Genomic DNA, 23,720 nt, shown 5'->3' on the forward strand with positions numbered 1-23,720 from the left:
AGTCAGAGAGGACACAGGACAGTCAGAGAGAACACGGGACCGTCAGAGAGGACACGGGACCGTCAGAGAGGACACGGGACCGTCAGAGAGGACACAGACAGTCAGAGAGGACAGAGGACAGTCAGACAGTCAGAGAGGACACAGGACAGTCAGAGAGGACACAGACAGTCAGAGAGGACAGAGGACAGTCAGAGAGGACACAGGACAGTCAGAGAGGACACAGGACAGTCAGAGAGAACACGGGACCGTCAGAGAGGACACAGACAGTCAGAGAGGACACGGGACCGTCAGAGAGGACACGGGACCGTCAGAGAGGACACGGGACCGTCAGAGAGGACACGGGACCGTCAGAGAGGACACAGACAGTCAGAGAGGACACAGACAGTCAGAGAGGACACAGACAGTCAGAGAGGACACAGACAGTCAGAGAGGACAGAGGACAGTCAGACAGTCAGAGAGGACACAGGACAGTCAGAGAGGACACAGACAGTCAGAGAGGACAGAGGACAGTCAGAGAGGACACAGGACAGTCAGAGAGGACACAGGACAGTCAGAGAGGACACAGGACAGTCAGAGAGGACACAGGACAGTCAGAGAGGACACAGGACAGTCAGAGAGGACACGGGACAGTCAGAGAGGACACAGGACCGTCAGAGAGGACACGGGACCGTCAGAGAGGACACAGACAGTCAGACAGTCAGAGAGGACACAGACAGTCAGAGAGGACACAGACAGTCAGAGAGGACACAGGACAGTCAGAGAGGACACAGGACAGTCAGAGAGGACACAGGACAGTCAGAGAGGACACAGGACAGTCAGAGAGGACACGGGACCGTCAGAGAGGACACGGGACCGTCAGAGAGGACACAGGACAGTCAGAGAGGACACAGGACAGTCAGAGAGGACACAGGACAGTCAGAGAGAACACAGGACAGTCAGAGAGGACACAGGACAGTCAGAGAGGACACAGGACAGTCAGAGAGGACACAGGACAGTCAGAGAGGACACAGGACAATCAGAGAGGACGCTGAGTCAGGATAAACAGGAAACAGGAAACAGCTGAGCCACTAAGTCTCACCCAGCTCGTTCATGGCGTGCCGATGCTCCTCGTCGAAGGAAAGCTTCATCAGGACGCAGACAGCCGGACAGATCTGATGCTCCACTGGAGACGGCACTGAACACACGGCGTTATATATTACATTCAGAACATTACATCGTTTCTATATCACATATCATTTAACATTAGGACTACATGTTTCTGGTCGTGTGACGTGCATGCTGCCTGTGTGTGCCTCTGATTGGCCGGTGTGTGTGACATCACTCACTGGGGTTGTCCTCCTGGTCCACGCCCCTCTCGTGGTTCTCCTGCCAGCTCCAGCACTCCTCGCAGTAATGCCTCACTTGTTCCAGCAGGTGGAGCACTCTGATCTCGCGCCGGCCTCTCTTATCGTCCGGTTGGCTGTGCACGATGTTGTGCAGCGCCGCAGACGCCCTCGCCCTCGCCTCCTTGCTGCCGCGGGAGTTCCCCAGCAGCAGGGAGTCCTTGTCGTTGCCGTGCAGCAGCTGGATGAGCAGCGGCAGGCAGCCCGACTGACGCATGGCGATGCACGAGTCCTGAGAGGACGACATGGCCAGCAGCGTGCGCGACATGTCGTCCTTATCGTGAGTCCCCAGCATGGACAGCAGGCTGTACACCATCTCCACCTGCAGGGGGCGACACTGTCAATACCACGATACACCATCCAGAACTTTACAGTGGGCCTAATGTTTAACAGCTCTGGCTGCTGATTGGTCGTTAAGGAGGTAAAGTGGGCGGGGTTACTCGCCTTGGTTCCCAGGTGGCTGGTGATTCGTCGAGGCACGGAGTAGCTCGCCTCATTGGCCGGCTCGTGCTCCAATCGGCTGCTGGAGCTCTGCAGGAGGAAACATCAGATCACTTTAAATACATTTGTAATGTGAACAGAAGAAGAAGAGGAAACAGGAAACAGGAAGCTCACCTGAGTGCCAGGTAAGTCGCTGCTGTCGCTCTGAGTTTCATCCCCCTGCAGAGAGAAGAGGAAATCAGACATCAATAAAGAAGCTAACACAGCTCTTAATATGAGTCTCCAGGTGTTTGAGTTTACCTGCAGACGAGCTCCCAGACGCAGGACGTCCTTCTCGATCTGCTGGATGTGAGAGACACGAGCCTGAAGAGAGAGAGACGCCGTTTCATCACCTGCTGAACCTGTCCTCGCTAGAGCTCACCTGCTGAACACCTACCTGGTTAGGGTGAGCTTACCTGAGCTCTGCTCTCTATGTATCTTAGAGACAGGTGAGCTTACCTGAGCTCTGCTCTCTATGTATCTGAGAGACAGGTGAGCTTACCTGAGCCCTGCTCTCTATGTATCTGAGAGACAGGTGAGCTTACCTGAGCCCTGCTCTCTATGTATCTTAGAGACAGGTGAGCTTACCTGAGCTCTGCTCTCTATGTATCTGAGAGACAGGTGAGCTTACCTGAGCTCTGCTCTCTATGTATCTGAGAGACAGGTGAGCTTACCTGAGCCCTGCTCTCTATGTATCTGAGAGACAGGTGAGCTTACCTGAGCCCTGCTCTCTATGTATCTGAGAGACAGGTGAGTTTACCTGAGCTCTGCTCTCTATGTATCTTAGAGACAGGTGAGCTTACCTGAGCTCTGCTCTCTATGTATCTGAGAGACAGGTGAGCTTACCTGAGCTCTGCTCTCTATGTATCTGAGAGACAGGTGAGCTTACCTGAGCCCTGCTCTCTATGTATCTGAGAGACAGGTGAGCTTACCTGAGCCCTGCTCTCTATGTATCTGAGAGACAGGTGAGTTTACCTGAGCCCTGCTCTCTATGTATCTGAGAGACAGGTGAGCTTACCTGAGCTCTGCTCTCTATGTATCTGAGAGACAGGTGAGCTTACCTGAGCCCTGCTCTCTATGTATCTGAGAGACAGGTGAGCTTACCTGAGCTCTGCTCTCTATGTATCTGAGAGACAGGTGAGCTTACCTGAGCTCTGCTCTCTATGTATCTGAGAGACAGGTGAGCTTACCTGAGCTCTGCTCTCTATGTATCTGAGAGACAGGTGAGCTCTGCTCTCTATGTATCTGAGAGACAGGTGAGCTTACCTGAGCTCTGCTCTCTATGTATCTGAGAGACAGATGAGCTTACCTGAGCTCTGCTCTCTATGTATCTGAGAGACAGGTGAGCTTACCTGAGCCCTGCTCTCTATGTATCTGAGAGACAGGTGAGTTTACCTGAGCCCTGCTCTCTATGTATCTGAGAGACAGGTGAGCTTACCTGAGCCCTGCTCTCTATGTATCTGAGAGACAGGTGAGCTTACCTGAGCTCTGCTCTCTATGTATCTGAGAGACAGATGAGCTTACCTGAGCTCTGCTCTCTATGTATCTGAGAGACAGGTGAGCTCTGCTCTCTATGTATCTGAGAGACAGGTGAGCTTACCTGAGCCCTGCTCTCTATGTATCTGAGAGACAGGTGAGCTTACCTGAGCCCTGCTCTCTATGTATCTGAGAGACAGGTGAGTTTACCTGAGCCCTGCTCTCTATGTATCTGAGAGACAGGTGAGCTTACCTGAGCCCTGCTCTCTATGTATCTGAGAGACAGGTGAGCTTACCTGAGCTCTGCTCTCTATGTATCTGAGAGACAGATGAGCTTACCTGAGCTCTGCTCTCTATGTATCTGAGAGACAGGTGAGCTCTGCTCTCTATGTATCTGAGAGACAGGTGAGCTTACCTGAGCCCTGCTCTCTATGTATCTGAGAGACAGGTGAGCTTACCTGAGCCCTCCTCTCTATGTATCTGAGAGACAGGTGAGCTTACCTGAGCTCTGCTCTCTATGTATCTGAGAGACAGGTGAGCTTACCTGAGCCCTGCTCTCTATGTATCTGAGAGACAGGTGAGCTTACCTGAGCTCTGCTCTCTATGTATCTGAGAGACAGGTGAGCTTACCTGAGCCCTGCTCTCTATGTATCTGAGAGACAGGTGAGCTTACCTGAGCTCTGCTCTCTATGTATCTGAGAGACAGGTGAGCTTACCTGAGCTCTGCTCTCTATGTATCTGAGAGACAGGTGAGCTTACCTGAGCTCTGCTCTCTATGTATCTGAGAGACAGGTGAGCTTACCTGAGCCCTGCTCTCTATGTATCTGAGAGACAGGTGAGCTTACCTGAGCTCTGCTCTCTATGTATCTGAGAGACAGGTGAGCTTACCTGAGCCCTGCTCTCTATGTATCTGAGAGACAGGTGAGCTTACCTGAGCCCTCCTCTCTATGTATCTGAGAGACAGGTGAGCTTACCTGAGCCCTCCTCTCTATGTATCTGAGAGACAGGTGAGCTTACCTGAGCTCTGCTCTCTATGTATCTGAGAGACAGGTGAGCTTACCTGAGCCCTCCTCTCCATCTCCTGACAGGATCCCAGCTGCTCTTCCATCGCTGAGCGGATCTGACGAGCCTCGAACTCCAGCTGACGGCGACTCATGTCCGTCTGCAGGGTGAACTAACACACACACACAGTTATTTATAGTGTGTGTGTGTGTGTGTGTGTGTGTGTGTGTGTGTGTGTGTGTGTGTGTGTGTGTGTGTGTGTGTGTGTGTGTGTGTGTGTGTGTGTCTCACGTTCTCCGTGAGCGGCAGGCTGTCGATCCTCTTGGTCAGATTCTGCAGCTGAGCGTAGTACCAGTCCTTCTCTTTCTCCTCCTTCTCCAGCTCAGCCAATAGGAGAGCTCTGTCAGGGGTTGGCAGCCAATCACAGAGCAGGAAACAGAGGAACCAATCAGAGACACAAATTCTCGTGTGTGTGTGTGTGTGTGTGTGTGTGTGTGTGTGTGTGTGTGTGTGTGTGTGTGTGTGTGTGCAACACGTTCTCACTCCCATCCCGTCACATGTTGACGGACGTTCAGGGCCCCTCCCCGTCGCTATATTACGTACAGGGACCCCTTTCCCGTCATTTTCTACGGGCAGGGCGTCCCATGGACCTTCATTGGGACACAGCGGACCCCTTGCCCGTCAGGCCTCTCGGGCAGGGCGTCCCATGGACCTTCATTGGGACACAGCGGACCCCTTGCCCGTCAGGCCTCTCGAGCAGGGCGTCCCATGGACCTTCATTGGGACACAGCGGACCCCTTGCCCGTCAGGCCTCTCGGGCAGGGCGTCCCATGGACCTTCATTGGGACACAGCGGACCCCTTGCCCGTCAGGCCTCTCGGGCAGGGCGTCCCATAGGACCTTCATTGGGACACAGCGGACCCCTTGCCCGTCAGGCCTCTCGGGCAGGGCGTCCCATGGACCTTCATTGGGACACAGCGGACCCCCTTGCCCGTCAGGCCTCTCGGGCAGGGCGTCCCATGGACCTTCATTGGGACACAGCGGACCCCTTGCCCGTCAGGCCTCTCGGGCAGGGCGTCCCATGGACCTTCATTGGGACACAGCGGACCCCTTGCCCGTCAGGCCTCTCGGGCAGGGCGTCCCATGGACCTTCATTGCGGACACAGCGGACCCCTTGCCCGTCAGGCCTCTCGGGCAGGGCGTCCCATGGACCTTCAAAATGCCTATCTTAAGGTTCATTTGGCTTTAAAATGCGTTTTGATGTCATTGCGAGTAATGAGTTTTTATTTCTGATTAGTTGTGCAGTACATGTACATGATGTTTAGTTTGCTAGTTATGACGAAGATCACCTTACGTCTGTGAGGAGAATACACGGCTCAGAGCCTCGTATTTTTTAAATCTTTTTTTCCTTCTAATTCGTTATTCTTTTCAAAATAACACACTGTTATTTACTCACCAATAACACACACTTATCCTTGCTTTTATTTATTGGTTTAATTCCATAACCTCGGTCTTTTTTGACGTTCGTCAGGAACTGAATTTCAAAATAAAAATAACCGGAAACAGACGTGGGCATTTCGAGCGATTACCCAAGATTCTCAGCTACGCTGATTGGATGTTTTAGCCGCAATGCATGCTGGGATTTGGTGTTTATATTATATGAAATCCGGAAAACATTTTAAAAGAATAAAATAATACTTAATTCCGAGTGCTCTTGCTTTTCTCTTTGGAAAGTCATCACATAACGGCATTGTAATACACGGTTCGGCTGCATCACATATTACAGATCTGCCGTAGTTCTTTATTTAGAGCCCTGATGAGAAGAGCTTTGGAAAAACTGAAGAAATGGCGCCGAAACTGAATACTTGACGTGGATCATAAATATATCAACAATACGTCTCCTTGCAGTATCAACACTGATTCGGCTGACTTTTACATTTGATGTAATTCAGAGAGAGGTTATATTTACACCATAACGGTGCAGCTGATAGAAAAGGACTGTAGTTTTTAAAGATATTACTGATTTGAATTGGATTGAATTTTGAATGTAAGAATGTAAATACTGAGTCTGAACTAGTATAGCAATATGCTGTACAATTATGTGAAAGCATGAATAAAACTACACATCTTCAGATGTTGTACAAGTGTCTGTGTGCACCTTGTGTGCCTAGTGGTTAAAGCACGTTATTGAATTATTGTGTTTATGTGTTATATTTGATTAAAAAAATATGAAGAGTACATATACTTTCATAGGGGGAAAGTAGAAGGTCTGTGATAGAAATATAGAATATACAAAATCAAGAAGATACTATAAGTGATCTCTACAATAAAATAGTTTAGTGCAGGATGTACAAAGATATTAATAGGAGGAGGTGCAAAACAGAAACACGGATTAACCTTTATTTAAACATTAAATAACAGATTAAGGTCTTGCTTTCCTGCAATGTTAACTATGTTGAAGCACTTATTTAACAGATATTATACATATGGATTATACTCTTATGTATGTAGATAGAATAAGAAATGTGCAGAATATGACAGTGTAATGGTGGAGGTACACACATATTGATAGATGTCTTGTAATGCACTGTTGAGGAACCTGTGACCCAAGTGTTTCATTCATTGCATAACTACACCGTAGTTGTGTATATGATATGTCAATAAACCTTTAAAATCTTGAAATATTGAAAGGGATGTGCAAAATAGCCATAATATATAGTCTTTAATTAACTATTAGTAGAGAATAACGAGTAATGAATATACTTTATTACTCGTTTCCATTAATGTCAATTGCAGATACATGTTTAGTCTTCTCAAGCACCAACTATCAAATATCTCTCCTGATTGTTGGCACTTGACAATCACCTTACCTGCATTTTACTCAGGTGTAACTAAAGTGTGATTTAAGGGTTGTTTATATTTCACATAATTAATCAGAATCTGCAAAGTAACTCAAATAAGTGTAGTGGAGTAAAAATACCAGGTTAACCTCTGAATTGTAGTGGAGTAGAATTACAAAGTATCAATGAGCTGTCATGTGGGTATATATTAATGCTATATATTAATGCTGCGCATTATGGACACAAGCGATTTTCACCCATTTATTAATTATATGTTTTACCAATGTGTTTAATACTGGCAACTTCTAATTGTGGGAAAAACGAAAACGTTCAGTCGAGACGTCCCATAGGACATTTTGCGAAACACAATAGTGTAGTGTGTAGTTCTGGGGGGCGTTCGATTCCAGTTTTGGAGTCTGGCGTGGTTTCGTTCCATTTCAAACAGCTGTTTGACGCTGTAACCTTGGCGCACTGCCACTCCAACATCCAATCCCAGACCTAGAAGAGTAATCACGGGGACAGTAGTCCTAAACGATAGCTGGGGATTCTGGGTAGTGTAGTGTCTTCGGCCATCCTAAACTCAAAAATGTTGACAATCGCAATGATGCTCGAAATGTCCCTTATAGGCCTACGTCTGTTTCCGGTTATTTTTATTTTGAAATTCAGTTCCTGACGAACGTCAAAAAAGCCCCAGATTATGGAATTAAACCAATAAATAAAAGCAAAGATAATTGTGTGTTATTGGTGAGTAAATAACAGCGTGTTATTTTGAAAAGAATAACGAATTAGAAGGAAAAAAAGATTTAAAAAATACGAGGCTCTGAGCCGTGTATTCTCCTCACAGACGTAAGGTGATCTTCGTCATAACTAGCAAACTAAACATCATGTACATGTACTGCACAAATAATCAGAAATAAAAACTCATTACTCGCAATGACATCAAAACGCATTTTAAAGCCAAATGAACCTTAAGATAGGCATTTTGAAGGTCCATGGGACGCCCTGCCCGAGAGGCCTGACGGGCAGGGGGTCCGCTGTGTCCCAATGAAGGTCCATGGGACGCCCTGCCCGAGAGGCCTGACGGGCAGGGGGTCCGCTGTGTCCCAATGAAGGTCCATGGGACGCCCTGCCCGAGAGGCCTGACGGGCAAGGGGTCCCTGTACGTAATATAGCGACGGGGAGGGCCCTGACCGTCCGTCAACATGTGACGGGATGGGAGTGAGAACGTGTGTGTGTGTGTGTGTGTGTGTGTGTGTGTGTGTGTGTGTGTGTGCATTCTGACCCTGTGCGGACAAGACCTGTTGCCGCAGCATCCACTGTAAGTCATCTTGTTTAACTAGACTTCTCTATTTCAGTTATTCTACTCTGTATAACTCTTCTGTATTTACTGTACCGAAAAAGGGCGCTTTTGAGAGAATTTAAATCTCAGATCTGATCACGTGAAACTCTCACAGCTCTCAGTATCTATCTCGGCTGCATTTAAATAGGCACGCCCTGTCAGCTATCGCCCATCAGCTGTTGAGAGTTAACTAACTAGAGGGGCGTGGCACCACAGCTGTGAGAACTCAGCAATCAGGTGTCCATTTAGGCAGCTCTTTCTTGAGCGGCAGCGTCAGACAGCCGAAGACCGACAAAGACATTAGAGTCCTGCGGGAGTAAGACCGACAAAGACATTGGAGTCCTGCGGGAGTCACGAGGGAGGCAAAGAGGAGGCAAATCCTACTCTGATTGAGCTAAGTATCGCTGGTGTCTTATTTTTCTTTTCCTTAGCTTCCTAGCCCCTCAGGCTATAATCATGTGTGTTTTCTCCATTCCTGTTCATGTGTCTTCTCGCAGTTATCACTGGCCCCGTGTATCTCCTAATCGCTATAACCGGCCCGCTCTCGTCTATCCCACGTGCTCCACTGAGATCCAGCACCTAGTTTCAGGCGGCCTGTGGAACTGCCAGTCAGCTGTTCCTAAGGCTGACTTCATCTCTGGCTATGCCTCCCTGCAGACCCTGGATGTCCTTGCTCTCACTGAGACCTGGATTACTCCATCCAACACATCCACCCAGCAGCTCTCTCTACAGCATATTCCTTCTCCCATACACCCAGACCCACTGGCAGAGGAGGGGGCACTGGTCTCCTGCTCTCTCCACAGCATCCTCCTTCTCCCATACACCCAGACCCACTGGCAGAGGAGGGGGCACTGGTCTCCTGCTCCCTCCCTCTTCGAGCTACCTAACTTCACTCCTTCCACCTCTGAACTCCATGTCGTCACGGTAACCCATCCTATACAATGACCCCTTGTTGTTCTCTCCCGTCCACCAGGCGCCTTGGGGGACTTCCTGGAGGACTTAGATCCTCTCCTCTCACACATCCCTGAAACTGGCCCTCCCGCTGTACTTCTCGGAGACTTCAACCTCCAGACGGGGAAGATAGACGAACTAACATCTCTGTTATCCACCTTTGCTTTCTCACTGTCTCCGTCTCCACCAACTCATAAAGCTGGCAGTGTCCTTGATCTCATGTCCTCAAGGACCTCTACTTCTAACCTCTCTGTGAACCCGCTCCACACCTCCGATCACTTCTTCATTTCATTCTCTTTACCCCTCTCCAAACATAACAAACTAATCTCTTCTCATCCTGCACTTGTCCGCCGTAACCTCCGTTCCCTCTCCCCCTCTACCTTTGCCTCCTCGGTGCTCTCAGCCCTCCCTTCCTCTGACTCCTTCCAACTCCTGCCTCCAAACTCTGCTGCAGAACCTCTCCTCTCTCATCCTCTCTGGACTCTCTCTGTCCTCTCTCATCCTCTCTCTCCTCTCTCATCCTCTCTGGACTCTCTCTGTCCTCTCTCATCCTCTCTGGACTCTCTCTGTCCTCTCTCATCCTCTCTGGACTCTCTCTGTCCTCTCTCATCCTCTCTGGACTCTCTCTGTCCTCTCTCATCCTCTCTGGACTCTCTCTGGACTCTCTCATCCTCTCTGGACTCTCTCTGTCCTCTCTCCTCCTCTCTGGACTCTCTCTGTCCTCTCACATCTCGGCAGGCTCCTCAGTCCCCTCCTGCTCCCTGGCTAAATGACGCACTGCGTGCTAATAGAACCGTCCTTCAGGCAGCAGACGACCTCCTAACCTATCAGGCTCTCCTCTCCTCTTTCTCTGCTTCCATCTCTCCGGCACAAAGCACTTTCTTTCAAGATAAGATCCAATCTTCTTATTCCAATCCTAAAAAACTATTTTCCATCTTCTCCACCCTCTTGGACCCTCCCAAAGCCCCTCCTCCCTTCTGTCCTCATCCTGCTGGACCTGTCTGCTGCATTCGACACGGTGAACCATCAGATCCTCCTTCAGGCTCTGCACTTTCCCTCCTCACCTCAAACCTCAAAGACCGCACCTACAGGGTCACTTGGAGAGGGTCAGAGTCCGACCCTTGTCAATTAACTACAGGGGTCCCTCAGGGCTCTGTCCTCGGTCCCCTCCTCTTCTCCCTGTACACAAACTCGCTCGGATCTGTCATTAGCCCGCATGGTTTTTCATACCACTGCTACGCTGACGACCCAATGAGTCCTGTCCTTCCCCCGCTCAGAGACCCAGGTCGTCGCTCACATCTCTGCTCGTCTAGCTGACATCTCTCAGTGGATGTCCGCTCATCATCTCAAGCTCAACCTCGACAAAACTGAACTGCTTTTCCTTCCGGGAAAAGATCGTCCCTCTCTTGACCTGACGATCAGCATCGGCCCCTCTGTTGTTTCCCCGACTCAGACTGCAAGGACTCTGGGTGAGACCCTGGATAACAACCTGTCCTTCACTGCAAACATCGCTGCTGCAGATACACGCTCTCCAGCATCAGGAGGACGCGTCCCCAGCTGACCCAGAGAGCCACGCAGGTTCTGGTCCAGGCTCTCGTCACCTCACTAGACTCCTGCAGCTCCCTCCTGCTGGTCTGCCTGCATGTGCCCTCCGACCTCTCTCACCCAGAATGCAGCGGCTCGTCTGGTCTTCATCCTTCCTGAATGTTCCCCCCCCGCTCCTCCGCTCCCTCCACTGGCTTCCGGTAACTGCTAGAATCCACTTCCAGACCCTGGTGCTTGCGTACCATGCTGCGAATGGATCTGGCCCTCCCTACATCCAGGACATGGTTAAACCGTGCACCCAGCACGTGCACTCCGCTCTGCATCAGCCAGACGACTCGCTGCACCCTCGCTGCGAGGGGGACCCAAGCTCCATCAGCAGGAACACGTGGGTTTGCTGTCCTGGCTCCAAGATGGTGGAACGAGCTCCCTGACATCAGGACAGCAGAAAGCTTACACACCTTCCGGCGCAGACTGAAAACTCATCTCTTTCGACTCCACTTCGAGCGATAGAATGACTAACAAATAACTGCTAACAGAGCACTTATATACTAATAAAGGACTGGCTCCTCTAAAGCCAGTTGAGCAGCACTTGAAACGATTGGCTCTTTGAAACCTGATGTTCTTATATGATTCTGTTTTCTTCAAGGTTGTGTCTTCCTGGTCGAATGTACTTATTGTAAGTCGCTTTGGATAAAAGCGTCAGCTAAATGTAATGTAATGTAATGTGTACCTCTCCTTCTCCAGCTCCTCCAGGCAGCGCTCCTGTTCTCTCCCCGCTGGAGGAGCTCCTCTCCTGGGCAGAGCGCTGCCTCCTGCCCCCCCGGAGGCTCCAGGAGGCTTCGCTCGGGGTTTAAACCCTGATGAGTCCAGGCTCATCTCCTTCAGCCTCTCGATGAGCTCCAGCTGGGAGCCAGATGCCTCGCCCGACTCTTCTTCTATGGTGCCCTGCAGCTGCTTCAGCACTTCCTGTTGAGGCCACAAAATAAAAGCCTTTAGTTTTCACCTGAGCAGAGAGACTGTTAGAGAGAGACATTTTAAACACTGTTACAGAAACCCTATTCAGCACAAACAGAAACACTGCGTCTCTCGTCAGATTTTCAGAATAAAACAAACACTGCGTCTCTCGTCAGATTTTCAGAATAAAACAAACACTGCGTCTCTCGTCAGATTTTCAGAATAAAACAAACACTGCGTCTCTCGTCAGATTTTCAGAATAAAACAAACACTGCGTCTCTCGTCAGATTTTCAGAATAAAACACACACTGCGTCTCTCGTCAGATTTTCAGAATAAAACACAAACAGAAACACTGCGTCTCTTGTCAGATTTTCAGAATAAAACAGAAACACTGCGTCTCTAGTCAGATTTTCAGAATAAAACAAACAAACACTGCGTCTCTCGTCAGATTTTCAGAATAAAACAGAAACACTGCGTCTCTCGTCAGATTTTCAGAATAAAACAGAAACACTGCGTCTCTCGTCAGATTTTCAGAATAAAGCACAAACAGAAACACTGCGTCTCTCGTCAGATTTTCAGAATAAAGCACAAACAGAAACACTGCGTCTCTCGTCAGATTTTCAGAATAAAACAGAAACACTGCATCTCTCGTCAGATTTTCAGAATAAAGCACAAACAGAAACACTGCGTCTCTCGTCAGATTTTCAGAATAAAACAGAAACACTGCGTCTCTCGTCAGATTTTCAGAATAAAACACAAACAGAAACACTGCGGCTGAAGTGGAATAGTCCATTTAGTTTAGGAACCTTCCTGACGGAGTGAAATGACCCGGAAGTCCCTCAGTGGCAGCCATGATAAGAGCTGATTCTCTAGAATGAAAGGAAAGGAGGTTTCAAGCTTCCTTTATGACCTCCCTCACCGAGAGGAGAAAATGCTGCCCCACAATGCATTGCAGCCGCAGCATTTGCCGTCACTCAACAGTCGGCCGTTCACGGAAACAAACAATTATGACGGAGAAGTTATATCATGAAAGTTACGGTGCTTATTAAGCATTTTAAAACGTAGGTGGTAAGTTACAAAGTGCTTTGTTCTGAACGTTCATCAGTATTATAATAAAGAGAGAAATATGAACGTTAGTTTTTACTGAAATGATCAAATAAAATCAGCATCTCTCTCTTTACTGAGCTGTGTGGGGTTTGTTCAGCTTCTAAAAGATGTCTGAATGGTGATATACACAGAGACAGATGTTCAGGACTAACGTTTATAATAAATACATCTGTATTGATTTAAGATCTTTAGTTCATCAATCATACGTATTGGGATCATTGGTATTAATGTGGACCGGAGGGAGAGGGGGACGAGCAGAAGTTTCACTTTCCTTTTTTATTTCAGTTCCAACTTTGGTCCTGAAGAATATGTTTCTCTGTTGTCCACGTTCATAAAGCAAAGCAGCATCAGAGCACGGAGCAGAGTCTCCAGATGAGTCCACAGCAGTCCCTCGTTCTTATTGAACATCCATGTTGTAGTCCGCTGTATAGAAAACTGTAGTTTCCATGGTTTCCCCACAGCAGCAGACGCACATTCAGGACGTCCGCTGGCGCATCAGAAACACGTCGGATAGTGAAGTGCTGTCGATTCTCTAAAGTACCGCAGTCTCTTCTCCTAAGTCCTTTTGAATTCTCCTGTCCACTATCCCTTAACCCCGTGACCTTTCACTCAGAGGTCAAGGAATAGGAGATAGGGTTAAACGATAGGAGCTGATTTTTGGATTATCCGACCGCAACCTGCGTCTCTCGTCAGATTTTCAGAATAAAACATTAAGCACAAACAGAAACACTGCGTCTCTATAGTCGGATTTTCAGAATAAAACATATTAAGCATAAACAGAAACACTGCGTCTCTATAGTCGGATTTTCAGAATAAAACATATTAAGCACAAACAGAAACACTGCGTCTCTATAGTCGGATTTTCAGAATAAAACATATTAAGCACAAACAGAAACACTGCGTCTCTATAGTCGGATTTTCAGAATAAAACATATTAAGCACAAACAGAAACACTGCGTCTCTATGGTCAGATTTTCAGAATAAAACATATTAAGCACAAACAGAAACACTGCGTCTCTATGGTCAGATTTTCAGAATAAAACATATTAAGCACAAACAGAAACACTGCGTCTCTATGGACAGATTTTCAGAATAAAACATATTAAGCACAAACAGAAACACTGCGTCTCTATAGTCGGATTTTCAGAATAAAACATATTAAGCACAAACAGAAACACTGCGTCTCTATAGTCGGATTTTCAGAATAAAACATATTAAGCACAAACAGAAACACTGTGTCTCTATGGACAGATTTTCAGAATAAAACATTAAGCACAAACAGAAACACTGCGTCTCTATAGTCGGATTTTCAGAATAAAACATATTAAGCACAAACAGAAACACTGCGTCTCTATAGTCGGATTTTCAGAATAAAACATATTAAGCACAAACAGAAACACTGCGTCTCTATGGACAGATTTTCAGAATAAAACATATTAAGCACAAACAGAAACACTGCGTCTCTATAGTCGGATTTTCAGAATAAAACATATTAAGCACAAACAGAAACACTGCGTCTCTATGGACAGATTTTCAGAATAAAACATATTAAGCACAAACAGAAACACTGCGTCTCTATAGTCGGATTTTCAGAATAAAACATATTAAGCACAAACAGAAACACTGCGTCTCTATGGACAGATTTTCAGAATAAAACATATTAAGCACAAACAGAAACACTGCGTCTCTATGGTCAGATTTTCAGAATAAAACATATTAAGCACAAACAGAAACACTGCGTCTCTCTGGTCAGATTTTCAGAATAAAACATATTAAGCACAAACAGAAACACTGCGTCTCTATGGTCAGATTTTCGCTCCTCACCACGATGAGTCGGCAGCGCTCGAACAGCGACATGATGGAGACTAAAAGACTCACTCACTGTTTTCTGCTCTACACAGTAAACAGGAAGCAGGAAGCAGGAAACAGGAAGTGAGGGTGAGTAGAAGAGGAAGGACGGGACAATAAAACTACAAGTTAGAAAACAACAGAAAGAGAGGAACGAAAAAGGAATAAAACGATAAACAGACGGGAAATAAAAACTAAGAATACATTTAGTTTATCCGTTCAGACATAACAGAAGTTAGGTAAAGAGAAACACAACAAACAACGAGAACTCAAACCAGAGAAGAAGAAGGCGACAGGAAGTGAACTACAGACAGAAGAGAGGCAGAAGAAGACAGAGCGCTCACTCCCAAAGATTTCCTGCAAATCAAAGATCCTCAAACTGACAAACATCTCGCTCCCGACGACAACAAGGAGCCGCTGAGCAGCGCAGCGCGTGATTGGTGGAGACACCACAGGCTATTCTAAGATTATAGGGGAGGGGGGACAAAGGGCCTCAAAGAGGAAGTGATACAAAAACACATCTCGAGGTAAAAATACTGGAAATCACATGTTAGCTTTCAGCAGTATTTCAGCAGTACTCTGAGCTGTACTTCAGCAGTACTCTGAGCAGTATTTCAACAGTACTCTGAGCTGTATTTCAGCAGTACTCTGAGCAGTACTTCAGCAGTACTCTGAGCAGTATTTCAACAGTACTCTGAGCTGTATTTCAGCAGTACTCTGAGCTGTATTTCAGCAGTACTCTGAGCAGTATTTCAACAGTACTCTGAGCTGTACTTCAGCAATACTCTGAGCAGTACTTCAGCAGTACTCTGAGCAGTATTTCAACAGTACTCTGAGCTGTATTTCAGCAGTACTCTGAGCAGTACTTCAGCAGTACTCTGAGCAGTATTTCAACAGTACTCTGAGCAGTATTTCAGCAGTACTCTGAGCAGTACTTCAGCAGTACTCTGAGCAGTATTTCAACAGTACTCTGAGCTGTATTTCAGCAGTACTCTGAGCTGTATTTCAGCAGTACTCTGAGCAGTATTTCAACAGTACTCTGAGCTGTATTTCAGCAGTACTCTGAGCAGTACTTCAGCAGTACTCTGAGCTGTACTTCAGCAGTACTCTGAGCAGTACTTCAGCAGTACTCTGAGCTGTACTTCAGCAGTACTCTGAGCAGTACTTCAGCAGTACTCTGAGCAGTACTTCAGCAGTACTCTGAGCAGTACTTCAGCAGTACTCTGAGCAGTACTTCAGCAGTACTCCGAGCTGTACTTCAGCAGTACTCCGAGCAGTACTTCAGCAGTACTCCGAGCTGTACTTCAGCAGTACTCCGAGCTGTACTTCAGCAGTACTCCGAGCAGTACTTCAGCAGTACTCCGAGCTGTACTTCAGCAGTACTCCGAGCTGTACTTCAGCAGTACTCCGAGCAGTACTTCAGCAGTACTCTGAGCAGTACTTCAGCAGTACTCTGAGCAGTATTTCAACAGTACTCTGAGCTGTATTTCAGCAGTACTCTGAGCTGTATTTCAGCAGTACTCTGAGCAGTATTTCAACAGTACTCTGAGCTGTACTTCAGCAATACTCTGAGCAGTACTTCAGCAGTACTCTGAGCAGTATTTCAACAGTACTCTGAGCTGTATTTCAGCAGTACTCTGAGCAGTACTTCAGCAGTACTCTGAGCTGTACTTCAGCAGTACTCTGAGCAGTACTTCAGCAGTACTCTGAGCTGTACTTCAGCAGTACTCTGAGCAGTATTTCAACAGTACTCTGAGCTGTACTTCAGCAATACTCTGAGCAGTACTTCAGCAGTACTCCGAGCAGTACTTCAGCAGTACTCTGAGCAGTATTTCAGGTGTGTCTCAGGTGTCTCTCAGGTGAGTCTCTGTGTGTCTCAGGTGTGTCTATCAGGTGTCTCTCAGGTGTCTCTCAGGTGTGTCTCTGTGTGTCTCAGGTGTGTGTCTCAGGTGTGTGTCTCAGGTGTGTGTCTCAGGTGTGTCTCAGGTGTGTTTCTCAGGTGTGTGTCTCAGGTGTGTGTCTCAGGTGTGTGTCTCAGGTGTGTCTCAGGTGTGTCTCAGGTGTGTCTCTCAGGTGTCTCTCAGGTGTCTCTCAGGTGTGTCTCAGGTGTGTCTCAGGTGTGTCTCAGGTGTCTCTCAGGTGTGTCTCAGGTGTCTCTCAGGTGTGTCTCAGGTGTCTCAGGTGTGTCTCTCAGGTGTGTCTCTCAGGTGTCTCTCAGGTGTCTCTCAGGTGTGTCTCTGTGTCTCTCAGGTGTGTCTCAGGTGTCTCTCAGGTGTGTCTCTGTGTGTCTCAGGTGTGTCTCAGGTGTGTCTCAGGTGTCTCTCAGGTGTGTCTCAGGTGTCTCTCAGGTGTCTCTCAGGTGTGTCTCAGGTGTGTCTCTCAGGTGTGTGTCTCAGGTGTGTCTCTCAGGTGTGTCTCAGGTGTGTCTCAGGTGTGTCTCTCAGGTGTGTCCCAGTGTGTCTCAGGTGTGTCTCAGGTGTGTCTCTGTGTGTCTCAGGTGTCTCAGGTGTCTCTCAGGTGTGTCTCTGTGTCTCTAAGGTGTCTCTCAGGTGTGTCTCTCAGGTGTCTCTCAGGTGTGTCTCTCAGGTGTGTCTCTCTGTGTCTCCCAGGTGTCTCCCAGGTGTCTCTCAGGTGTCTCCCAGGTGTCTCTCAGGTGTGTCTCTCAGGTGTCTCTCTGTGTCTCTCAGCTGTCTCTCAGGTGTCTCTCTGGTGTCTCCCAGGTGTCTCTCAGGTGTGTCTCTCTGTGTCTCTCTGTGTCTCTCAGCTGTCTCTCAGGTGTCTCTCTGTGTCTCCCAGGTGTCTCTCAGGTGTGTCTCAGGTGTATCTCAGGTGTGTGTCTCAGGTGTGTCTCAGGTGTCTCTCAGGTGTGTCTCTCTGTGTCTCCCAGGTGTCTCTGTGTCTCCCAGGTGTCTCAGGTGTCTCTCTCAGGTGTGTCTCAGGTGTCTCTCAGGTGTATCTCTGTGTCTCCCAGGTGTCTCTCAGGTGTGTCTCTCAGGTGTCTCTCAGGTGTCTCTCTGTGTCTCTCAGGTGTGTCTCTCAGGTGTCTCTCAGGTGTCTCTCTGTGTCTCCCAGGTGTGTCTCTCAGGTGTGTCTCTCTGTGTCTCTCTCAGGTGTGTCTCTCTGTGTCTCCCAGGTGTCTCTCAGGTGTCTCTCTGTGTCTCTCAGGTGTGTCTCTCTGTGTCTCTCAGGTGTCTCTCTGTGTCTCTCAGGTGTGTCTCTCAGGTGTCTCTCTGTGTCTCCCAGGTGTGTCTCTCTGTGTCTCTGTGTCTCCCAGGTGTCTCTCAGGTGTCTCTCTGTGTCTCTCAGGTGTCTCTCTGTGTCTCCCAGGTGTGTCTCTCTGTGTCTCCCAGGTGTGTCTCTCAGGTGTCTCTCTGTGTCTCTCAGGTGTCTCTCTGTGTCTCCCAGGTGTGTCTCTCTGTGTCTCCCAGGTGTCTCTCAGGTGTCTCTCTGTGTCTCTCAGGTGTGTCTCTCTGTGTCTCTCAGGTGTGTCTCTCTGTGTCTCTCTGTGTCTCTCAGGTGTGTCTCTCTGTGTCTCTCTGTGTCTCTCAGGTGTCTCTCTGTGTCTCTCAGGTGTGTCTCTCTGTGTCTCTCTGTGTCTCTCTGTGTCTCCCAGGTGTCTCTCAGGTGTCTCTCAGGTGTCTCTCTGTGTCTCTCTATGTCTCTCTGTGTCTCTCAGGTGTGTCTCTCTGTGTCTCTCAGGTGTCTCTCAGGTGTGTCTCTCTGTGTCTCTCAGTGTCTCTCAGGTGTGTCTCTCGGTGTCTCTCAGTGTCTCTCAGGTGTGTCTCTCAGTGTCTCTCAGGTGTGTCTCTCAGTGTCTCTCAGGTGTGTCTCTCTGTGTCTCTCAGGTGTCTCTCTGTGTCTCTCTGTGTCTCTCAGTGTCTCTCTGTGTCTCTCAGGTGTCTCTCTGTGTCTCTCTGTGTCTCTCAGTGTCTCTCTGTGTCTCTCAGTGTCTCTCTGTGTCTCTCAGGTGTCTCTCTGTGTCTCTCTGTGTCTCTCAGTGTCTCTCTGTGTCTCTCTGTGTCTCTCTGTGTCTCTCAGGTGTCTCTCAGTGTCTCTCTGTGTCTCTCTGTGTCTCTCAGGTGTCTCTCAGTGTCTCTCAGGTGTGTCTCTCTGTGTCTCTCTGTGTCTCTCTGTGTCTCTCTGTGTCTCTCAGGTGTGTCTCTCTGTGTCTCTCTGTGTCTCTCTGTGTCTCTCAGGTGTCTCTCTGTGTCTCTCTGTGTCTCTCTGTGTCTCTCTGTGTCTCTCAGGTGTGTCTCTCAGGTGTCTCTCAGGTGTCTCTCTGTGTCTCTCTGTGTCTCTCTGTGTCTCTCTGTGTCTCTCAGGTGTGTCTCTGTGTCTCTCTGTGTCTCTCAGGTGTCTCTCAGTGTCTCTCAGGTGTGTCTCTCTGTGTCTCTCAGGTGTCTCTCTGTGTCTCTCAGTGTCTCTCAGTGTCTCTCTGTGTCTCTCTGTGTCTCTCTGTGTCTCTCAGTGTCTCTCAGGTGTCTCTCTGTGTCTCTCAGGTGTGTCTCTCTGTGTCTCTCTGTGTCTCTCTGTGTCTCTCTGTGTCTCTCAGGTGTGTCTCTCTGTGTCTCTCTGTGTCTCTCAGGTGTCTCTCTGTGTCTCTCTGTGTCTCTCAGGTGTGTCTCTCTGTGTCTCTCAGGTGTGTCTCTCAGTGTCTCTCTGTGTCTCTCTGTGTCTCTCTGTGTCTCTCTGTGTCTCTCTGTGTCTCTCTGTGTCTCTCAGGTGTTACCTTCATGTTCTCGGCCTCAGACTCCAGGTGCGTCAGGTGGTTGGAGTTGTCCTGCAGCTCCTGCCTCAGGGTGGTGTTTTCCATCTTCAACACCTCCACCTGTCTCAGCAGCTGATCGTACGACGCTGCCGCCATGACGGAGCAGCCGCCGCTGACCTGCGGCACAAGCACAACAACAACACATCAACAACTACTACATCTGCGTTTCAAACTAAAGGCCTGCAGCGTGTCTGTGGGCAGAATCCCTCCGGCCAGAAGCAGAAGGCTTTTATTGTGAAAGAACTGTAACCTAAAGATAATATTTATTAATATTAGAGATGTCCCGATCCGATCACGTGATTGGAGCCGATCACGTGATTGGAGCCGATCACGTGATTTTCTAAAAATCGGGGATCGGGATTTTTTTTTTTTTTTTTTTTTTATAATTTTTTTTTTTTTGATTTAAGGTTATAAAACAAAAATGACCATGTTCGCGTCTTAAAGTCATCCTGAGGCCTTAGTTTTGGTTTAAAATTACACACATCATGTATGTGTTGCTTTCTTTGGGCTTGTTTTCAGACCTGCTTATTTCTCTGAAAGCAACAGAGTGGGCGCAGTGTCTGATAGCAGCAGTACGCTAACGAGAGGCTACGTCCAGCTGGAGACTCGGGAGTCAGGACAGAGAACATGTCAGGAGTTTGGAAGTATTATAAAATTGAAAGCGAAGGCAGTGTAACAGCCAGATGCAATGTTTGCAAGGCAGAGGTTCCGCGTGGTGGAAAGAACAGAGCTACGTTCAACACGACCAATCTAATACGCCACCTGAGAAACAAACAACAACACGACGAGTACACAGCGGCCACTCAGGTAACGGCACTGAAGCAACCAACACTTTCAGAGACTTTCAAAAGGAAAGAGAAACTGCCCCAGAACAGAGAAAAGGCCAAACAATAACAGCCAGATAGCTGAATTCATCGCGTTGGATGACCAGCCGTTATCTGTTACCTTGTTTTTCTCTTAATGCATAAAGATCGGATCGGGAAAAATCGGTATCGGCAGATTGTCAAAATCAAATGATCGGAATCGGATCGGGAGCAAAAAAAGGTGATCGGGACATCCCTAGTTAATATGTATTAATATACACAGGTTTCATCTGTTCATCATTCAGAGTCTGTATGCGTCTGCTCCATGAAAGCATGGCTGCGGTTCATCTTCTGCCGCTCGGCCAAGAGGACAGACTCAACCTGAACACTCACTTTGTCTCACAATCAGTAAGGAGAAGGACTTCTCTGTGTGTGTGTGTGTGTGTGTGTGTGTGTGTGTGTGTGTGTGTGTGTGTGTGTGTGTGTGATGTCTCGTTACACACACTGATGTCACTGTTTCACTGTCACATGATTCATGTTCATCACTACTTGTACTTTATTACATTTTAAACTCTTTAGAGATAATTGTCTAAATTATGATTACATTATTTCCATTTAAAAATTATAATTAAGTTCCTTTTGAAATGTTTCCACATTATTTTATAATTACGTAACATCTTTAAAATGATTTCTATATTACTGTAAAATACATTATTATCATCACACACACACACACACACACACACACACACACACACACACACACACACACACACACACACACACACACACACACACACACACACACACACACACACACACACACACACACACACACACACACACACACACACACACACACACACACACACACACACACACACACACAAAACTAAAACTCCCAGAATCCTCTCTGCTGCCAGGATCAATCAGCTCATTGTGGCGGAGGACGATCAGAGAAACAGCCTCATCCTCCATCACCAGGCAGCCATTTTCTCCATCCTCCCATCCTCCATCCATCCATCCATCCATCCATCCACACACAGCAACACACACACAGCAACACACACACACACACACACACACACACACACACCAACACACACCAACACCAACACACACACACACACACTAACAGAGTAACACATTTAATCCGGCAGAGAAGCAGAGATCCAGCGGACAGCAGACAATGAGAGAATAAAAGAGGAACCTCCGCTCATCCCCCCCTCTCTCTCTCCTCCCCCCTCTCCCCCTCTGTATCCCCCCCCTCTCTCTCTCTCACACACACACACACACACACTCTCTCTCTGCAGACAAACACAGAGAGTGTGTGTTCGGAGGTGAACAGAGTAAAGAACAGATTAGAATGCAGAAAGAGAAAATGGCAGCTCACCCCATCGCTGTAGCCTCCATCACTCGCGTCTCCCTCTCCCTCCCTCCCCCGTCTGACAGTCAGCTGGGGCCTGCAGCAGCCAATCAGGAGGCAGCACACAGAGGGGGGAGGGGGGGGCCCTGCCTGCTCCCAGAATGCTTTGCATCAGCTGCAGACTGGGTTACTGACACACACACACACACACACACACTCACACTCTGCAGTCTGATCGATTGCAGGGTTCAGGTCATGGAGCTCGACCGGTTGTGTTCGATGTTGTGATCAAAGACACACGAGCTGTTCAGACTCTGATCCAATTCCTGATAAAACCATGTGATGCTGCAGCGCCATACAATATATATACATCTATATATAAATATATATATATATATAGATTTATATTTAACATAATAAGATAACATGTCAGAAAGAATAGCTTACACTGACTGTTTCTCAGGTGGCTTTAAATGTGTGTTTCTGGAGGTCAGCTGTTCCCCCAGAGGCAGTTTCTCTCCCACCTTAAAATCAAACCAGCAGGATTTATAAATATCCCGAGTAGTCCTCACCCCGAGAAACCATAGCAACAACAGTCCTATCCCAGAGAAACCATAGCAACAACAGTCCTATCCCAGAGAAACCATAGCAACAACAGTCCTATCCCAGAGAAACCATAGCAACAACAGTCCTATCCCAGAGAAACCATAGCAACAACAGTCCTATCCCAGAGAAACCATAGCAACAACAGTCCTATCCCAGAGAAACCATAGCAACAACAGTCCTTACCCTGAGAAACCATAGCTACAACAGTCCTATCCCTGAGAAACCATAGCAACAACAGTCCTTACCCTGAGAAAACCATAGCAACAACAGACCAGATATCAGTCTGGAAACAGGTTTGATGGTGTGTGTGTGTGTGTGTGTGTGTGTGTGTGTGTGTGTGTGTGTGTGTGTGTGTGTGTGTGTGTGTGTGGTGTGTGTGTGTGTGTGTGTGTGTGTGTGTGTGTGTGTGTGTGTGTGTGTGTGTGTGTGTGTGTGTGTGTGTGTGTGTGTGGAAGGAACTACTTCCCACCAGCTGTTAGTGCATGTAAACGGTCTGCAGAGGAACTACTTCCCACCAGCTGTTAGTGCATGTAAACGGTCTGCAGAGGAACTACTTCCCACCAGCTGTTAGTGCATGTAAACGGTCTGCAGAGGAACTACTTCCCACCAGCTGTTAGTGCATGTAAACGGTCTGCAGAGGAACTACTTCCCACCAGCTGTTAGTGCATGTAAACGGTCTGCAGAGGAACTACTTCCCACCAGCTGTTAGTGCATGTAAACGGTCTGCAGAGGAACTACTTCCCACCAGCTGATAGTGCATGTAAACGGTCTGCAGAGGAACTACTTCCCACCAGCTGTTAGTGCATGTAAACGGTCTACAGAGGAACTACTTCCCATCAGCTGATAGTGCATGTAAACGGTCTGCAGAGGAACTACTTCCCACCAGCTGTTAGTGCATGTAAACGGTCTGCAGAGGAACTACTTCCCACCAGCTGTTAGTGCATGTAAACGGTCTGCAGAGGAACTACTTCCCACCAGCTGTTAGTGCATGTAAACGGTCTGCAGAGGAACTACTTCCCACCAGCTGTTAGTGCATGTAAACGGTCTGCAGAGGAACTACTTCCCACCAGCTGTTAGTGCATGTAAACGGTCTGCAGAGGAACTACTTCCCATCAGCTGATAGTGCATGTAAACGGTCTGCAGAGGAACTACTTCCCACCAGCTGTTAGTGCATGTAAACGGTCTGCAGAGGAACTACTTCCCACCAGCTGTTAGTGCATGTAAACGGTCTGCAGAGGAACTACTTCCCACCA

The 23,720-nt window shown here is 47.9% G+C and overlaps 1 protein-coding gene across 1 annotated transcript in view; it reads right to left on the reverse strand.

Annotated features, from left to right (window-relative positions):
* apc (APC regulator of WNT signaling pathway) overlaps nucleotides 1-21,922 on the reverse strand; it is a 34,075-nt gene extending 12,153 nt beyond the window's left edge. The window contains 10 exon segments of the mRNA XM_034079932.1: nucleotides 1,079-1,174; nucleotides 1,326-1,704; nucleotides 1,827-1,913; nucleotides 1,998-2,042; nucleotides 2,124-2,186; nucleotides 4,399-4,512; nucleotides 4,632-4,740; nucleotides 11,745-11,980; nucleotides 19,654-19,809; nucleotides 21,889-21,922. Coding sequence (XP_033935823.1) covers nucleotides 1,079-1,174; nucleotides 1,326-1,704; nucleotides 1,827-1,913; nucleotides 1,998-2,042; nucleotides 2,124-2,186; nucleotides 4,399-4,512; nucleotides 4,632-4,740; nucleotides 11,745-11,980; nucleotides 19,654-19,788 — 1,264 coding nt within the window. The 5' untranslated portion in view covers nucleotides 19,789-19,809; nucleotides 21,889-21,922.
* Between the last annotated feature and the right edge of the window lie 1,798 nt (nucleotides 21,923-23,720).

Source organism: Pseudochaenichthys georgianus, unplaced genomic scaffold (genome assembly GCF_902827115.2).
Source record: "Pseudochaenichthys georgianus unplaced genomic scaffold, fPseGeo1.2 scaffold_773_arrow_ctg1, whole genome shotgun sequence".
Classification (NCBI taxonomy): domain Eukaryota; kingdom Metazoa; phylum Chordata; class Actinopteri; order Perciformes; family Channichthyidae; genus Pseudochaenichthys; species Pseudochaenichthys georgianus.